The sequence below is a fragment of the Lynx rufus genome, unplaced genomic scaffold (assembly GCF_022079265.1).
Source record: "Lynx rufus isolate CCGP_SWC_20201006 ecotype Redwood Valley unplaced genomic scaffold, mLynRuf1.p SCAF_31, whole genome shotgun sequence".
Classification (NCBI taxonomy): Eukaryota; Metazoa; Chordata; class Mammalia; order Carnivora; family Felidae; genus Lynx; species Lynx rufus.
Window position 1 is genome coordinate 191,913 of NW_025814847.1, and position 13,697 is coordinate 205,609.

At 58.3% G+C, this 13,697-nt stretch overlaps 3 protein-coding genes across 4 annotated transcripts; 2 read left to right on the forward strand and 1 right to left on the reverse strand.

The window, feature by feature from the left end:
- Positions 1–1,691: 1,691 nt before the first annotated feature.
- Positions 1,692–5,901, forward strand: NR1I3 (nuclear receptor subfamily 1 group I member 3). The gene is made up of 8 exons (XM_047092614.1): positions 1,692–1,798; positions 2,221–2,351; positions 3,469–3,638; positions 3,855–3,994; positions 4,244–4,389; positions 4,486–4,602; positions 4,723–4,879; positions 5,772–5,901. The coding sequence occupies exons 1-8, from the start codon at positions 1,692–1,694 to the stop codon at positions 5,899–5,901; spliced, it is 1,098 nt and encodes a 365-aa protein (XP_046948570.1).
- Positions 5,471–10,163, reverse strand: TOMM40L (translocase of outer mitochondrial membrane 40 like). 2 transcript variants are annotated; one of them, XM_047092967.1, is made up of 11 exons: positions 9,771–10,163; positions 9,298–9,548; positions 8,940–9,007; positions 8,562–8,654; positions 8,178–8,279; positions 7,929–8,034; positions 7,627–7,749; positions 7,434–7,510; positions 7,120–7,222; positions 6,573–6,759; positions 5,471–5,546 (listed from the first exon to the last, which is right to left on the reverse strand). In XM_047092967.1, the coding sequence occupies exons 2-10, from the start codon at positions 9,410–9,412 to the stop codon at positions 6,620–6,622; spliced, it is 927 nt and encodes a 308-aa protein (XP_046948923.1). In that variant the 5' UTR covers positions 9,413–9,548; positions 9,771–10,163; the 3' UTR covers positions 5,471–5,546; positions 6,573–6,619. The 2 variants fall into 2 exon arrangements, with proteins under 2 accessions (XP_046948923.1, XP_046948922.1); XM_047092966.1 differs by lacking the exon at positions 5,471–5,546 and having other exon boundaries at positions 6,397–6,759.
- APOA2 (apolipoprotein A2) lies at positions 10,144–13,697 on the forward strand. Its single transcript, XM_047092968.1, has 4 exons — positions 10,144–10,267; positions 12,251–12,326; positions 12,560–12,692; positions 13,503–13,697. Exons 1-4 carry the CDS (start codon positions 10,262–10,264, stop codon positions 13,618–13,620), a joined length of 333 nt encoding a protein of 110 aa, XP_046948924.1. The 5' UTR covers positions 10,144–10,261; the 3' UTR covers positions 13,621–13,697.

Genomic DNA, 13,697 nt, shown 5'->3' on the forward strand with positions numbered 1-13,697 from the left:
TGAGATCGTGACCGGAGCCGAAGTCAGATGCCTAACCGACTGAGCCACCCAGGTGCCCCGAAAACATTCTTCAATGTTGACGGAGCACCAGACAACTCCAGTGAAGGCTCCAACTTGTGACTCTTTTTTATTTATTTTTTACACAGCAGTTTACTAAAGCAAAAAATATATTCAAGGTGGGAGAGTGGGCAGGTTCCCAGAGGTGGAACTGGCCCCTACTTTTGATTCTTAAACTTACTAATTCGAAGTCCTTCATCTGGAGGCGCCTGGGTGGCTCGGTCGGTTAAACATCCAGCTCTCGAGATCAGCTTAGGTCCTGATCTCACTCTTGTGAGACTGAGCCCTACGTTGGGCTCCGTGCTGAGCGTGGAGCCTGCTGGGGATTCTCTCTCCCTCCCCCTGCCCCTCCCCCTGCTCACATGCTCCCTCCCAGACAGGACTGAAAACATAATTCGGAGGACCCACTAAAAAACAGAAATGCAAATCCCCTTGTTCAAAAATCATTAAGAATCTCAAGATGAGACCATTAAGATCTCAAGCAATGGCAGAGTGTTGAACCAAACCCAAGGCTCCTCTGAGAGAGGACTGCACAGGTCGCATGCCCGTGAAGCCAGCTCTGGTGCAAGGGTCCTCAAATCAACCCTAACTACTACCTCTAATGTGTTAGGGGCCACTCTGATTTGATTCTCAGCCCTCCCTAGTTAGGAAGCGTGGACCTCGTTAGCTCTTTGCATACACTCTTCATTAGACCCTGGTCTCTTTTTAAGAACTTTCATTTTGGGAGCCTTGTGCCACCGTTACGCCCACTCTTTTCCCATCGTCATACTGCCCGTGAAAAAGCGTGCTCTGTCTCTCCCTCTCCCTTCCCAGTTTGTCCAAGATCCACGTTCAGGGGCGGCTTACAGATCTAGCCTGAAGCTAGCTAGTAAGGAAGATCTCCTCGGGTCTGATGAGAAGCAGCTTCCAGCGAGTCGTGAGGGTCCCCACCCCCACCAGCGTCCCGCCCCATGTGCCAGCAACCTGCACCCTGGGCATGCTGGGAAAACCTCCCACCCAGGCCTTTGCCCTGGGTCCAGAGTCTGCGCCCTATCTAGGTTGTCGCCGGGACCCACTGGAGGCCACCCACAACAGAAGTGCCTTGTTTTCCAGGCGTGGAGGGCCATACTCCCTAGCTCCAAACACTGGCAGCGTGGGAGTTTGGGGAGAGGTGTCCCACACCAGATGCTGAGCCCTGCAGGTGACTGGCCCAAGAGTAGCAGGTAGGACATCTTTGGGGGTGGGGGGGCAGAGTCTAAAAGCAATAAAGTACAGGGGCGCCTGGCGGGGGGGGCGGGGGGCTCAGTCGGCCGACTTCAGCTCAGGTCACGATCTCCCGGTCTGTGAGTTCGAGCCCCGCGTCGGGCTCTGTGCCGACAGCTCAGAGCCTGGAGCCCGCTTCGGATTCTGGGTCTCCGTCTCTCTCTGCCCCCTCTCCCCCTTGTGCTCTGTCTCTCTCTGTCTCTCAAAAATACGTAAATGTAAAATAGATACATAAAAGCAATAAAGTACAGATAATGCAGAGGGTCAGACCCAGGGCGGGTTCGGGGAGGGGGTCTCTAAGAGGGGGAGAAGGGGGTCAAGGGTACCAGGAGCTGACCGCTGACCCATCCCACATTCAGGGGCCCGTGACGGCCACTCCAACGTCTGAAGCCATGGCCAGTGGGGAAGGCGAGCGGAGGAACTGTGCGGTGTGCGGGGACCGAGCCACAGGCTACCACTTCCATGCCCTGACTTGTGAGGGCTGCAAGGGTTTCTTCAGGTGAGAGCCCCCCTCCCCGCAGAAACAACCTCCCAAACCGCCCGCCGGGCAGCCTTTCAGCCCCGGCACGTGCGCGAGCTTGTCCAGCTACAACCCCCCTGCATCCCAGAGCCCGACTACCCCGTGGCCAGCATGTTCTATCTTGCCAACCTCAACACTGAGCCAACAGGTGATACGATAACAGAGGGAAGGCCGAGGGTTTGTGCTGTGGGCACGACCCCTTAGTCGAGAGTGCTGATCCCGTGCCCTACGGAGATGCTTGTGTTGTACCCTCCCCCCCGCCCCCCAGGGACCCTTGGGCACAGCTCAGATTAGCCTACGTCACCGCCGGTCCTTTTAGACCACGTCATCTCAGACCCTCACGTCGCCACCCGTTCGCTGCCATCCCCGCCCGCCCTCCCAAACGTGTCTGTCTCCCACAGACGAACCGTCACCAGAAGCACTGGTCTCACCTGCCCCTTTGCTGGACGCTGTGAGGTCAACAAGATCCAGAGACGTCACTGCCCAGCCTGCAGGTTGCAGAAGTGCCTGGATTCTGGCATGAAGAAGGACAGTGAGTTGGCCCCTCCCAACACGAGCATCCACGGACCAGGTCTCTCGGCCTTGCCCTTGGCCCCACAGCGTGTACGTCACACAAGAAGAGTATAAACAAGTCCGACGCTGTTACTATTCCGCCCAAAACCCCAGCGGCTCCTCGTCCGCCTTACGGTCCGTGACCCCACGATCCTCTCCCTCCTACTCCTTCCGCCTGGCTCAGCCCATCACGGCCACACTCAAGCCACACAGTGCTTGAGTCAGACACACCCCTCGGGACCCGTGTGCTGGCATTTGCCGTCCCCTCCACCAGGAATCCGCTTGCCCCAGATGTTCACGTGGCTTGACCTTTCTCTTCCACGTTTCACATATAGTGCCTGTCACTCAGTAGGTACTTGATAACCGTTAATCACTTGCTGTCATTTCTCCGCGCCAGATACCCAGGCTATGCTCCCCACAGATAGTGTCCCCGGGGCTCGCAGAAGTCAATGGGCCCCGGGTTCGCTCAGCTACAAAGCCACACCATCTGTATTTAATCTCTTCTGTCTGACTCCCAAGGCCTTGCTTTTTCCATGACATCACACGACTTTTCCATACGGAGCAGTGGAAAGGAAACCGTGGAAGTTAAAAAAAAAAAAAAAAATTCAAGCTCCGTCACTTAAGTGTTTGTGACCTTGGACCTGTCACTGGGGTGTCAGCCCGCTCATGTCTCTGAAAAACACGGATAATAACACCCGCCCTGTCTACCCAGAGGGTTACTGCATCCAGGGAGATTTAACCTCAGAACCCTCGAAATGAGAGCGCTATATGGAAACATACGGTGACGTTTTAGGCATCCAGGGCCCTCCCTCGTCAGTGTTGGCCCAGGAGCCAAACATCTCCCTTCAGACGACCCCCTTACCCTCCACCCTTCCTTTCTCCGCCGCGGTGCCCTCTTTTCTGCCGCAGGGCCTGGCAGGGTGGAAAAGTGGCCAGGAATCCCCTGCGGCCCGGAGCCTCGAGGATTTCAGCCAAGCCCTCCCGCCCCACATCCTTCACCCTGCTGGGTACCAGAGGGGTCCCGGACGTGGGGCTGGCAGAGACAGGTGCTCTGGGCTGGTCTCAGTGGCTCTGTCATCTGTGTTCCCCGGACACAGTGATCCTGTCGGCAGAGGCCTTGGCGCTGCGGCGAGCAAAGCAGGCCCAGCGGCGCGCGCAGCGAGCACCCAGCCAGCTGAGCGACAAGCAGAAAGAGCTGGTCCGGACTCTCCTGGGGGCCCACACCCGCCACGTGGGCACCATGTTTGACCAGTTTGTGCAGTTCAGGGTGAGCCTTGACAGGCTTCGGGCCGGAAGGTGACCACAAGGGTGCCCGAGGGGGGCTGACCTGAGGGAGGGAGGGGGCTGTGTTCCAGGCACCGATTCGGAGGACGAGACTTCTCCAGAACCCCCGGTGTAGACAGACGCCTCAGCCCAGCGCCCTTCCAAGCCAGGGCCGGAGCGGCCGAAAGAGAGCCTCTCACTGAGGCTCTGATCTCTGCAGCCTCCCGCTCATCTGTTCGTCCGCCACCAGCATTTGCCCGTCTCGGTCCCCGTACCGCCTCTGCTGACGCACTTCGCAGAGATCAACACCTTCATGGTGCAGCAAATCATCAAGTTCACCAAGGATCTGCCCCTCTTCCGGTACGTGACCTCCCCTCTACCCTTCAGGAAGAAAACACTCCAGGAAGTCATAATCCCCAGACGCACGCCAAAGGGAAAAAAAAGGTCACCGACCCCCCTCACCCACCCTGCATCCTGTCCGAGCACCAGGTCGTGAATCCCCAGCTTTAAGTATCTCCCTCAGAACCGGGGCGGGGGGGGGGGGGGCTCCTCTCCCTGTCTGAAGTTCAGGGTGGAGCCTGAGGTGCTCTCGTCCCCTGCTCCCCACAGGTCCCTGCCCATGGAGGACCAGATCTCCCTTCTCAAGGGAGCGGCTGTAGAGATCTGCCATATTGCCCTCAACACCACCTTCTGCCTCCAAACACAAAACTTCCTCTGTGGGCCACTCCACTACGCGATAGAGGACGGAGCCCACGGTGAGACGGCGCTAGAACCGCAGAGGGCACGTGCCCTTCGAGGTGTGGTGTGCGGCCAGGTGACCCAACGGATCCTAAGCCTGGCGTCTCCCACAGTGGGCTTCCAGGGACAGTTTTTAGAGCTGCTCTTCCACTTCCACGGGACCCTGAGACGACTCCAGCTCCAGGAGCCCGAGTATGTGCTCATGGCCGCCGTGGCCCTCTTCTCTCCCGGTGAGCGTCCCCAAAGCCCAGAGGGGCGCCTCCGCCTCTGCCCCCACTCCCAGCCCCGTGAGCCCACCCACGACCGGGGCTCTGTCTTCAAACCCAGCCTGGGCCCGTTCTGCATGGCAGGCCCGCGCCCGACCCCACCCGTCCTTCCCCGCCACCCCCACCTCCTTCCAGACAGGCCTGGGGTTACCCGGAGGGAACAGATTGATCATCTGCAAGAGGTGATGGCACTGACCCTGCAGAGCTACATCGAAGGCCAGCAGCCAAGGCCTGGGAGTCGGTACGGGGGGCCCCGGGGGGGGGGGGGGGGCTGGAGGCTACGCCAGGGCACGAAGGCGAGGGAAACGCTGAGCTCAGGGGGAATGCTTTTACTGTCCCTTCCTCTGGGAAACCGGGTCCCTCGGGGGCTCGAGTCCTTCCCTCGTGCCTCGTGTAGTTCTGGCGTCCAAAGTGCTCCTCCGGGCGTTTCCCCTGATTTTTTCCAGATTTTTTTTTTTTTTTTATTCGGTAGAGATGCAAAGTAGGAGCTGGCAGGCTCTGTATAACAGCATTCCTGAGATTGATGACATCCACTGTCTCACCCGTCCACTCTCCAGGCTCAAGCAGCCGGCCAAGTCTCTCGTTCGCTCTCTTTCCTTGGCCCTTCCCCTTCTCTCCGTTGGGCCCATTAATGTTTCATTCATTCCCCCTTGAAGTCAGGGTCGTTCAGTTTCATGGCCCAGGCCGGTCCCCTGGCCCAAAAGTCCGTGATCTACTCAGGCTCTGAGGGACACTCCCCTTGTTCTCGGCTGTTCCTCAATGAGCCGGTTTGGCCAGGAGAGGGATGCTTTACACCACAGGACGCACCCACCTTCTAGAACCTGCTCTAGAAGACCCGATCCACAGACTCCACACAGGTGACGTCCTGGCCACATCTGGGGCTTTCTTCACACTTGGCCCTCAGACCTCTGGGTTCAAGAAATACGGCATGGTGAGAGAGGAAAGTGTCAGAGGACCCCCTCGGGGACCTTTTGGAATTCTGGATAAATTTGTCCTACCAGAGCGTGATTTTCTCTAGGGGTCAGACCTAGCTTCGCCGAGGGACGGTTCAGGGGCTCAGGACGTCAGGGCAAGACTCTCAGCTACCTTATTTTCCTCCTCTTTCCCCGGTGACCCCACCGCTTCCTCCAAAGGTTTCTGTATGCGAAGCTGCTGGGCCTGTTGGCCGAGCTCCGGAGCATTAACAACGCCTTTGGCCACCAAATCCGGCACATCCGGGGGCTGGCCGCCATGATGCCACTGCTCCAGGAGATCTGCAGCTGAGGCCCCAGCCCATGTGGACACACGGGACTGGGGAAGGGGGAAATACTGGGGCCAGAGGTTGGGACCGGTAGAAAGGGAGCCCAGTGGTTGCAATGAAAGACCAAAGCGATAACTGCCTCTTCATGCAGTCTTGGGGGCCGTGGGGGATGACCACGGGGACAGAGTTGTTCTCCGGAAGCACAGAAAATGAGGAAGGAGGGAGCCTCGGGGCGAAGAGGTAAAGAAGCGCCTTCCGGGAAGTGAGGGGGGCCCACTTTCCCAGGGCAAAGATTTAGCCCTTCAGCCCTCGGGAGACTCTGGGATGGAAAACAGGACGGGGAGCTGATCCCATGCAGACTTTTCTGCTCTGAAGAGGAAGACGCTGGGAGCTTTAATCGACAGGGAGATGTGGGGGGGGGGAGTGAGGGGAGAGAAGTCAGCCAGACAGACCCCCTAATCCTTCTCCCTCGGTCCAGAGCCACAAGAGCACGGGAAGAGGACGCCGGGGGGGGGGGGGGGGGGGGGGCTGGTGGCAGAGGTCGGAGCCTCACGCCAGCCCCTCGGCAGCCGCCCCTGCGGCAGCCCCAGTTCTGAGGAGGGCACGGCCCTGTCCCCCACTCTGGTCCTGGGACCTAGAGGTCACCCGGCAGGGTGGGCTCTGGAGAGGGGCCTAGTCTCTGGCCCTCGGGCACCTGACTCGGAGGCTCCAGCTTCAGCGGGTGCCGGCTCTGGGACAACCTCAGCCCACAGTGATGCTGAACCCACAATGGAACCTGTTGCGCCAGTGGTTGAGGAAGGCTCCGAGGGCTAGGGTGACAGGCAAGGGGGGCATCTTCTTCTCCAGCACGGCACCCACACACCAGTTACTGTCCACCAAGCCTGTGGGGGAACGGAATGTAGACCGGGTTAGGTATTTATTTTTTTAATTTTTCTTAATGTTTATTTCTCTGGTGGGGGGGCGGGGCGAGAGAGAGAGAGGGAGACACAGAATCCGAAGCGGGCTCCAGGCCCTGAGCTGACAGCCCAGAGCCCGACGCGGGGCTCGAACTCAAGAACCCCGAGATCATGACCTGAGCCGAAGTCGGATGCCTGACCGACTGAGCACCCCCCCCCCCCAAGTGCCCCTGGACCGGGTTATTTAACAGGCTTGCAGAAAGGGGTCAGAAGTAAGGCGGACCTTCCCTCCCTCGGTCCCCCCAAGCCCTCGGCACCTGCGAATGCCGTCCGAATGACCCTCACCTCTAAACATCATGTTGGCCTGGGGCAGAGTCAGGTGGTAACCAAAGGAGAAGGTTGTGTCTTGTAGCCTCGTGTTTGCCTCAAACTCCACCCCGACCTGAACCTGAGAAGCAGGGCAAGGGTGGGAGAAGGATCTGTCTCAGTGAGGCCTCGAGGAGCCCTGACGGGGGACCCGCGGGATGAAGGCAGGCAGGGGGCAACGTCTGTGCCGTGTGGGTAGGAAGAACAGTAGGCCAGCAGGGCCCGTGGCCGTCTGGAGGGGTCAGAGTTCACGACTGACTTGCGGGGGCGGAAGATGGCGTCGGTAATCTCACCTGTTCGTTGGCCCTGTGGTAATAACTTGCATGGGCCCCACCTGATCCCACATTCAACGTGGCCACCCAGTGCAGGGCTGTCGAAACCAAAGGGGAGGAGACGAGGGGCGTTACTGTAGCAGGACACGGGCCAGGAGCCCTCGCCAAGGCCGGCATTTCCCCTCCCCATCGCTGCTCCCCCCTCACCCCATACCCGAGTACTTCCCAGCCAGGGTCAAGATGGCCCCCTCTTCGCCTGGCCGCCGGTGATAAACTAACTCTCCTCCCAGCACCAGCCGATGGGTGAGGCTCTGCAGGAAGTGAGCGACCATGATCACTGCGGGGTAGTGGAGACACATGGCATCGGTCACAGGGACAACGTCCGGGCCTGCTCCGCCGCCCCGGCCCACCCAAGAACTTTCCAGTCCCCGATCTGCACAGACGACGACGACGAGGCCTAGCCAACGTTAGCAAGTGATCAGCCAAGATCAAAAGAACCCTGTCCCAATTCCTCACCCGACTCCCCAATCAGGTCAGGGTTCCCCAGGGTCAGAGTAGCTGTGTAATCATCTCCTCGATACTCGCCATCGAACTGCCACGTCAGGAACTTGGCCTGCTGCGTCTGCAGCGGGGAGAAAAAGGAGTGAAGCCTTCCTCCTCCTTTGCGGTCACCGGGGCCTCCGCTCCTCTCGCTGGAGCCCCCAGAGCAGGACACCCGTGGAGGAGGACAGGCTTCAGCGGATAGAGGTCGGGAACATGGGTCACCTGGAAGACAGCCTTGGCTCGGAGCCGCTCTGCCAGGAGGAGCAGGACCTGGGCGTTGAGGCTGCCGCTGCTGTCCATATCCCCTACCACGGTGGGGAACACCTGTTGGAGAGGGTCCCCAGTAAGACCCAGCTGGTGGGGGGCACCGCTCCGCCTCCATCCAACTCGCTAGGATTTCTTTAACAGTACCCAGCGCCCCCTGGTGGAGCCACAGAGATAGACTTCTTCTCGCGCCACCTTTCCCCCCTCTCTCCCCTTCAGAGGAAACACAGAGAAGCAGGTGCCCTGTACGCGCTTCCCCGTAACACACACATTCCCTCCTCCTCTAGGCCCGAGTCCCGGCTGGGCTTTCAGGGAGATGACCCCGGCGTGAGGAGTCCTCACCTCTGTGGGGCTAAGTTGCCAGTCCCCCGCGTAGGCCGCGTGGAGGTGGTAGCCTGGCAAGCCCAGAGCACTCATATGCACGGTGTGAGCCACCTGAGGAAAGAGAAGTCACTGGAGGAAAGCGGTCCTGCCGATTTCAACCCCCTCCCCCCCAGCTGCTCCCCAGCCAGATGGCCTTTTAAGAATCCCAAAGATTCCACATAGCCAACACCAGACAAAAAGCAACAAGTCCCACAGGCAAGGGAAGCAGGGAGAGCCCCACATCCTCCCTCATTTGTCCCACAGAGCCTGCTTAAGGCTTGAGTACAAAGGCAGGGAGCAGAGGATCCAGGGATAGGCGGGGAGGGATAGTGAGGAGGGCCAGAGAAGTGGGAGCACCTGGAAATGGCTGCTCAGAACCTTGTTGACAACGAGCTTCACTCCCTCCATCTGTGCTGGGAACACATCTGAAGGGGGTGGAGGGGAGGGGAAGGGGAGGAATAAGCACAGACAAGGCACCCCTACCCCCAGAGGTAAGTCTCCCCTTCCAATCCCATAGAAAGCACTTTGGAGGATCTGACCTCCTTTCGAGTCCTATCACGAAATGCTCCACTCCATTCAGGCACGGGATCCTCCCAGGGGCTGGATGCCCCGGCTGTGATCGCCCTTTCCTGCTCCCATCACTGGACACCCAGCATTCAGGACCCTCCCCTGCTCTGCCCCTTCAACTTGAGACACCCACATGCCAAGTTCTCACCTTTGCATAGCCGGTGCAGCTCATCGAAGCTCCCAGGGTTGGGCAGAGGTTCCTCTCGCCGGGGGCTCCGGCGGGGCAAAGCCCCCATCGGTGCCAGGCCCAGTGTGTTCCCCATTTCAGTCCAGAGGACAGGGGAGGGGCCGGGGTTAGCCTGAGAAAGGACGCTATTGCTCCCTCTACCCCCCACGGGCCCCACCCCCCATCATCCGACTCCCCAGTCCCAGAAACTTCCACATGGTCCGACGCTACACCTGGAACAGGAAGAGTGGGGAGAGGGCACCGGTGGGGAGACTGAACCCCAGACACCCCCACACTCCCGTCCCATCTTTGATCCTTCACCCCCACCTGTCACCCCCTCCCCTCCCCCATTCTCTAACCCTAGCTCCCACACAGACCTCACCCAGCTTCCCAGTCTTTCTGCTCTCCATTCCTAGGCCCCAAGGCGAGGCTTGCAATGAAGCAGTAGCTCTTACCGTCTCAGACTATCCTGCTGCCTCCTTTCCCCCGGCACACCCCGGTCATCTTGATGGGGGCAGCCATCTTGAGTGATGGCAGAACTGCGGCTTCACGCTGAATTCCCAGCGTGGTCATCCACGCCATCTTGGAATCGGGCAAAAAAAAGACATCAAAGATCCGACCGACCCTCCCTTGATTGGGCCCCGCCCAATCGATAAAAAAAAAAAAAAAGCTGCCTCCCTCTCCCCGCGGCCAATGGGAGAGGAGGAAGCGAAGGAGTGGCAGACGCAGGTCCAGGGAGCTCCAACCCAGGCACTGCAGAGGCGGGCGGGACTTGATTGGTAGCTCCTTAGACTTACTCAAGTGGATGGCCTTAGATCGCCCGGCGTCTACGAGGTCGGGGGGAGAAAAGCTGTGAGCGTACGAGACACTAGAGGGAGCATCTTGGAACTTGGGCCACTTTCACCCTACGGCCTGGAGACCCGTTTTGTGAAGGGCGGCGGACGGAATGATTGTGAGGACTTCATTGGGACCCTGGTTCCTATGGCTCCTGGGTGCCCCCACCTCGAACCCCTAGGGACTCCTGACAACCCTCCCCAGTACAGCACAGTACACAGTGCACCTCCAGATGAGTACTGCTCGCGAGTACTGCTCTCCCTGGAACATGGCCCCACACCTGGAGGTCTACACCTCCCCAAGTTCACCTTCTAGTTCTCTTGGCGGAAGGGAAATGGGTGGGAGTTGCGGTGGAAGGAGCAGGGGCTGCAGCCTTCGTACTAACGAAACCATTTCCTGAGTTAGGCGTCCGACTCGGGCTCAGGTCATGATCCCACGGTCGATGAGTTGGAGCCCCCGCGTCGGGCTCTGTGCTGATGTCTCAGAGCCTGGAGCCTGCTTCCGATTCTGTGTCTCCTTCTCTCTCCGCCCCTCCCCCGCTCACGCTCTGTCTCTCTCTCTCAAAAAACAAATAAAACATTTTTAAAAATTAAAAAAAAAAAAACTATTCCCTAAAACAGCTGCCCCTATGGGTTAATCCCCCCCCCCCCCCCGCGTGGCCCAGGTGTTGTTGGCAGATAAAATCTGTTGGTCCCCAAATGAACTCCACTCCACAGCCAGGGACAGTCCATGGAGGGCTCTTCAAGTACTAGGCATTCCACAGAAGAACAATTGAAGATGGAGTAAGAATTTGGGGCCCCCGGTCACTTCCCCCACTAGCCCCCACCTCTCCGACCCCTTCTCTCCTCCCTCACGATCAGAGCTGGCACGGGGGCGGGGCCTTGGTCAGAGGGATGCCGTGGCCCCTGCTGACTCACATTGGCTGACCACCACTTGAGAATGACCAGGGAACTTTGACCTTTATCCTTGGTAGAGGACTCTCGTTCACTTCCTTTCTTGCCAGGGCCCGCCGTTTGGGAAGGAAAAGGCAGAGGCTACTTTCTGAATTTGTTTTATTGGGGGCGGGGTGTCCTCATTTATCAGCACTCGGGAGGGTCATTCTGGGCTCTCGTGTTTTCTCCCTTCTTGTCACACATTAACTGAACACTGGAGAGATGCGATCATACCTGCCCTTTGGCCCATCACAGGACTCTCCTAATCCTCGTTCCCCTCACCCCTTCCCCTGATTTCTACTCCTTTCTCCTTTCTTCTGTTCCCAGTTCCGGTCTGTGAAGGGGATGATTCTGGGGAGAGAAAATCTACCCACAATGGAACAAAGTTACCAACGGCTGCTGCGGGCTTCATATGTCAGGGCTTCCCAGGGGAGACTAGGAACCCTTCCTGCAGCATTCCTTTTTTAAAAACATTTTTGTAATGTTGATTTTTGAGAGAGAGCACGAGGGAGGGAGGGCCAGAGAGAGAGGGACACGCAGAATCCTAAGCAGGCTCCAGGCTCCGAGCTGTCAGCACAGAGCCCGACGCGGGGGTGGGCGTCGGGACCACAAGCGGCGAGATCATGACCCGAGCCGGAGTCAGACGCCCAACCAACTGAGCCACCCAGGGCCCCCCTGCAGTATTCAAATCCGAGGGCTGCCAGCCCCAGACCCCAAAAAAGTGAATGTTGAATAAGCCTGGAGTGTATCCCCTTGGACTCCACTAAGGCCTGCCTCCCCATGCCCCGCCCCCCCCCACCATGAGTCCCCCACGTGCTTGTCCTCTCCTCCCCCATTTCTCTGACTTGTTTACTCCAACTTGGCCCCTGTCCCATCGGGTCCTTCCACAGTCCTTATCACCTGACAGGGGGCGTGGGGAAGCAGCCGTATATATAGCCCCTGTCTCCCCAGTCTCCCCAGTCAGCAGGCACAGACAACGAGGACACACGCACTGACCCGGTAGGGTAAGGGAGCAAGCGGTGTGGTCGGGATCCAAAGGCCAGGTTTTAATTGTGGGAAGGGAGGGAACCCGGTCGGAGTGGGTACGTAAGTAGCCATCTCCGGGGAGGGGCTGAAACTGAATGAAGCTCGTCCGCTTCAGCCCCTCCCCTCCCCCCACCTGTTTCCAGGCCACCTTCCCCACCGTCACCACCATGAAGCTGCTGGCAATGGCTGTGCTACTCCTCACCATCTGTAGCCTTGAAGGTGGGTGTGGTACAGAGAGGGGTCCCAAAGAAGGAGAAGGTGCTGGGGGTCGTAGCTACCCATCTGGCTGCGCTCCTATGCCCCGCTCTAGCCACCAGAGAGCTCAAAAGATAGATCGTTCCCCCTCTAAAGCTCCCGGAGCCGGGTACCTGTTTGGGGAGGGGCCTGAGAGCTCCTTGATGGGTATCCAGCTAAGAAGGTATGTGCGCGTGCGTGTGTTTCCGTGCGTGCAGGGGCTTTGGTGAGGAGACAGGCGGAGGAGCTGAGTCTACACAGACTGGTCTCTCAGTACTTCCAGACGGTGACTGACTACGGCAAGGACCTGGTGGAGAAGGCCAAGGGCCCAGAGCTTCAGGCCCAGGCAAAGTAAGTTTCAGTGAAAAAGGTTCAGGGGACACCTGGCCGACTCAGGAGAGAGCATGCAAGTCTTGGTCCCTGGATTGTGAGTTCAGGCCCCACATTGGGTGTAGAGATTGCTTAAAAATAAAATCTTTAAAAAGAAAGAAAGAAAGAAAGAAAGAAAGAAAGAAAGAAAGAAAGAAAGAAAGAAAGAAAGAAAGAAAGAAAAGAAAGAAAGAAAAGCAAAGAAAAAAGGCAGGGGAGGGGGTGGTGGTGGTCAGGAACCAGGGAGCTATAGAGAGAAAGAAGGGAAGATCAAAGGTTGCACAGAAGACTGAGCTCAAGGGTGGGGGTTAGGGAGGATTAATTTTTTGTTTTGTTTACTGTTTATTTATTTTTGAGAGAGAGACAGAGCGCAAGCAGGGGAGGAGCAGAGAGAGAGGGAGACACGGAATCCGAAGCAGGCTCCAGGCTCCGAGCTGTCAGCACAGAGTCCAACGTGGGGCTCAAACTCACGACCTGTGAAATCATGACCCGAGCCAAAGTCAGATGCTTAACCAACTGAGCCCCCAGGCGCCCCAGGGAGGAGGGGGTTTAAGTGGGACGGAAAGATTCCTTCACCACCGCATAGGTCCCGTGGACCTCTTGGACAGGCTTTGAATTTCAATCTCTAGGGTCTGTTCCTCTGCCCAGGGGAGGGCTTGTCTCTCCTCCTCCGAGTGTGGTGGTCATGACAGGATGGACCAGGCACTAAAGTCTGGGGAGCTGGGTCTCATCTCCCACCACCCACAAGGCCCCTGGTCTCTCACACTGACCTCTAATCCTCTGAATACACAGGGCTTACTTCGAGAAGACCCAGGAGCAGTTAACTCCCCTGGTCAAGAAGGCTGGAACTGACCTGATTAACTTCTTGAACAACTTCATGGACCTGAAAACACAGCCTGCCACCCAGTGAGGTGTCCAGACCACTGTCCTCCACCCCCAGCTGGGCCCTGGAACTCCCACTGGCCAGGCCTAGAGCCCTCTCCCAAC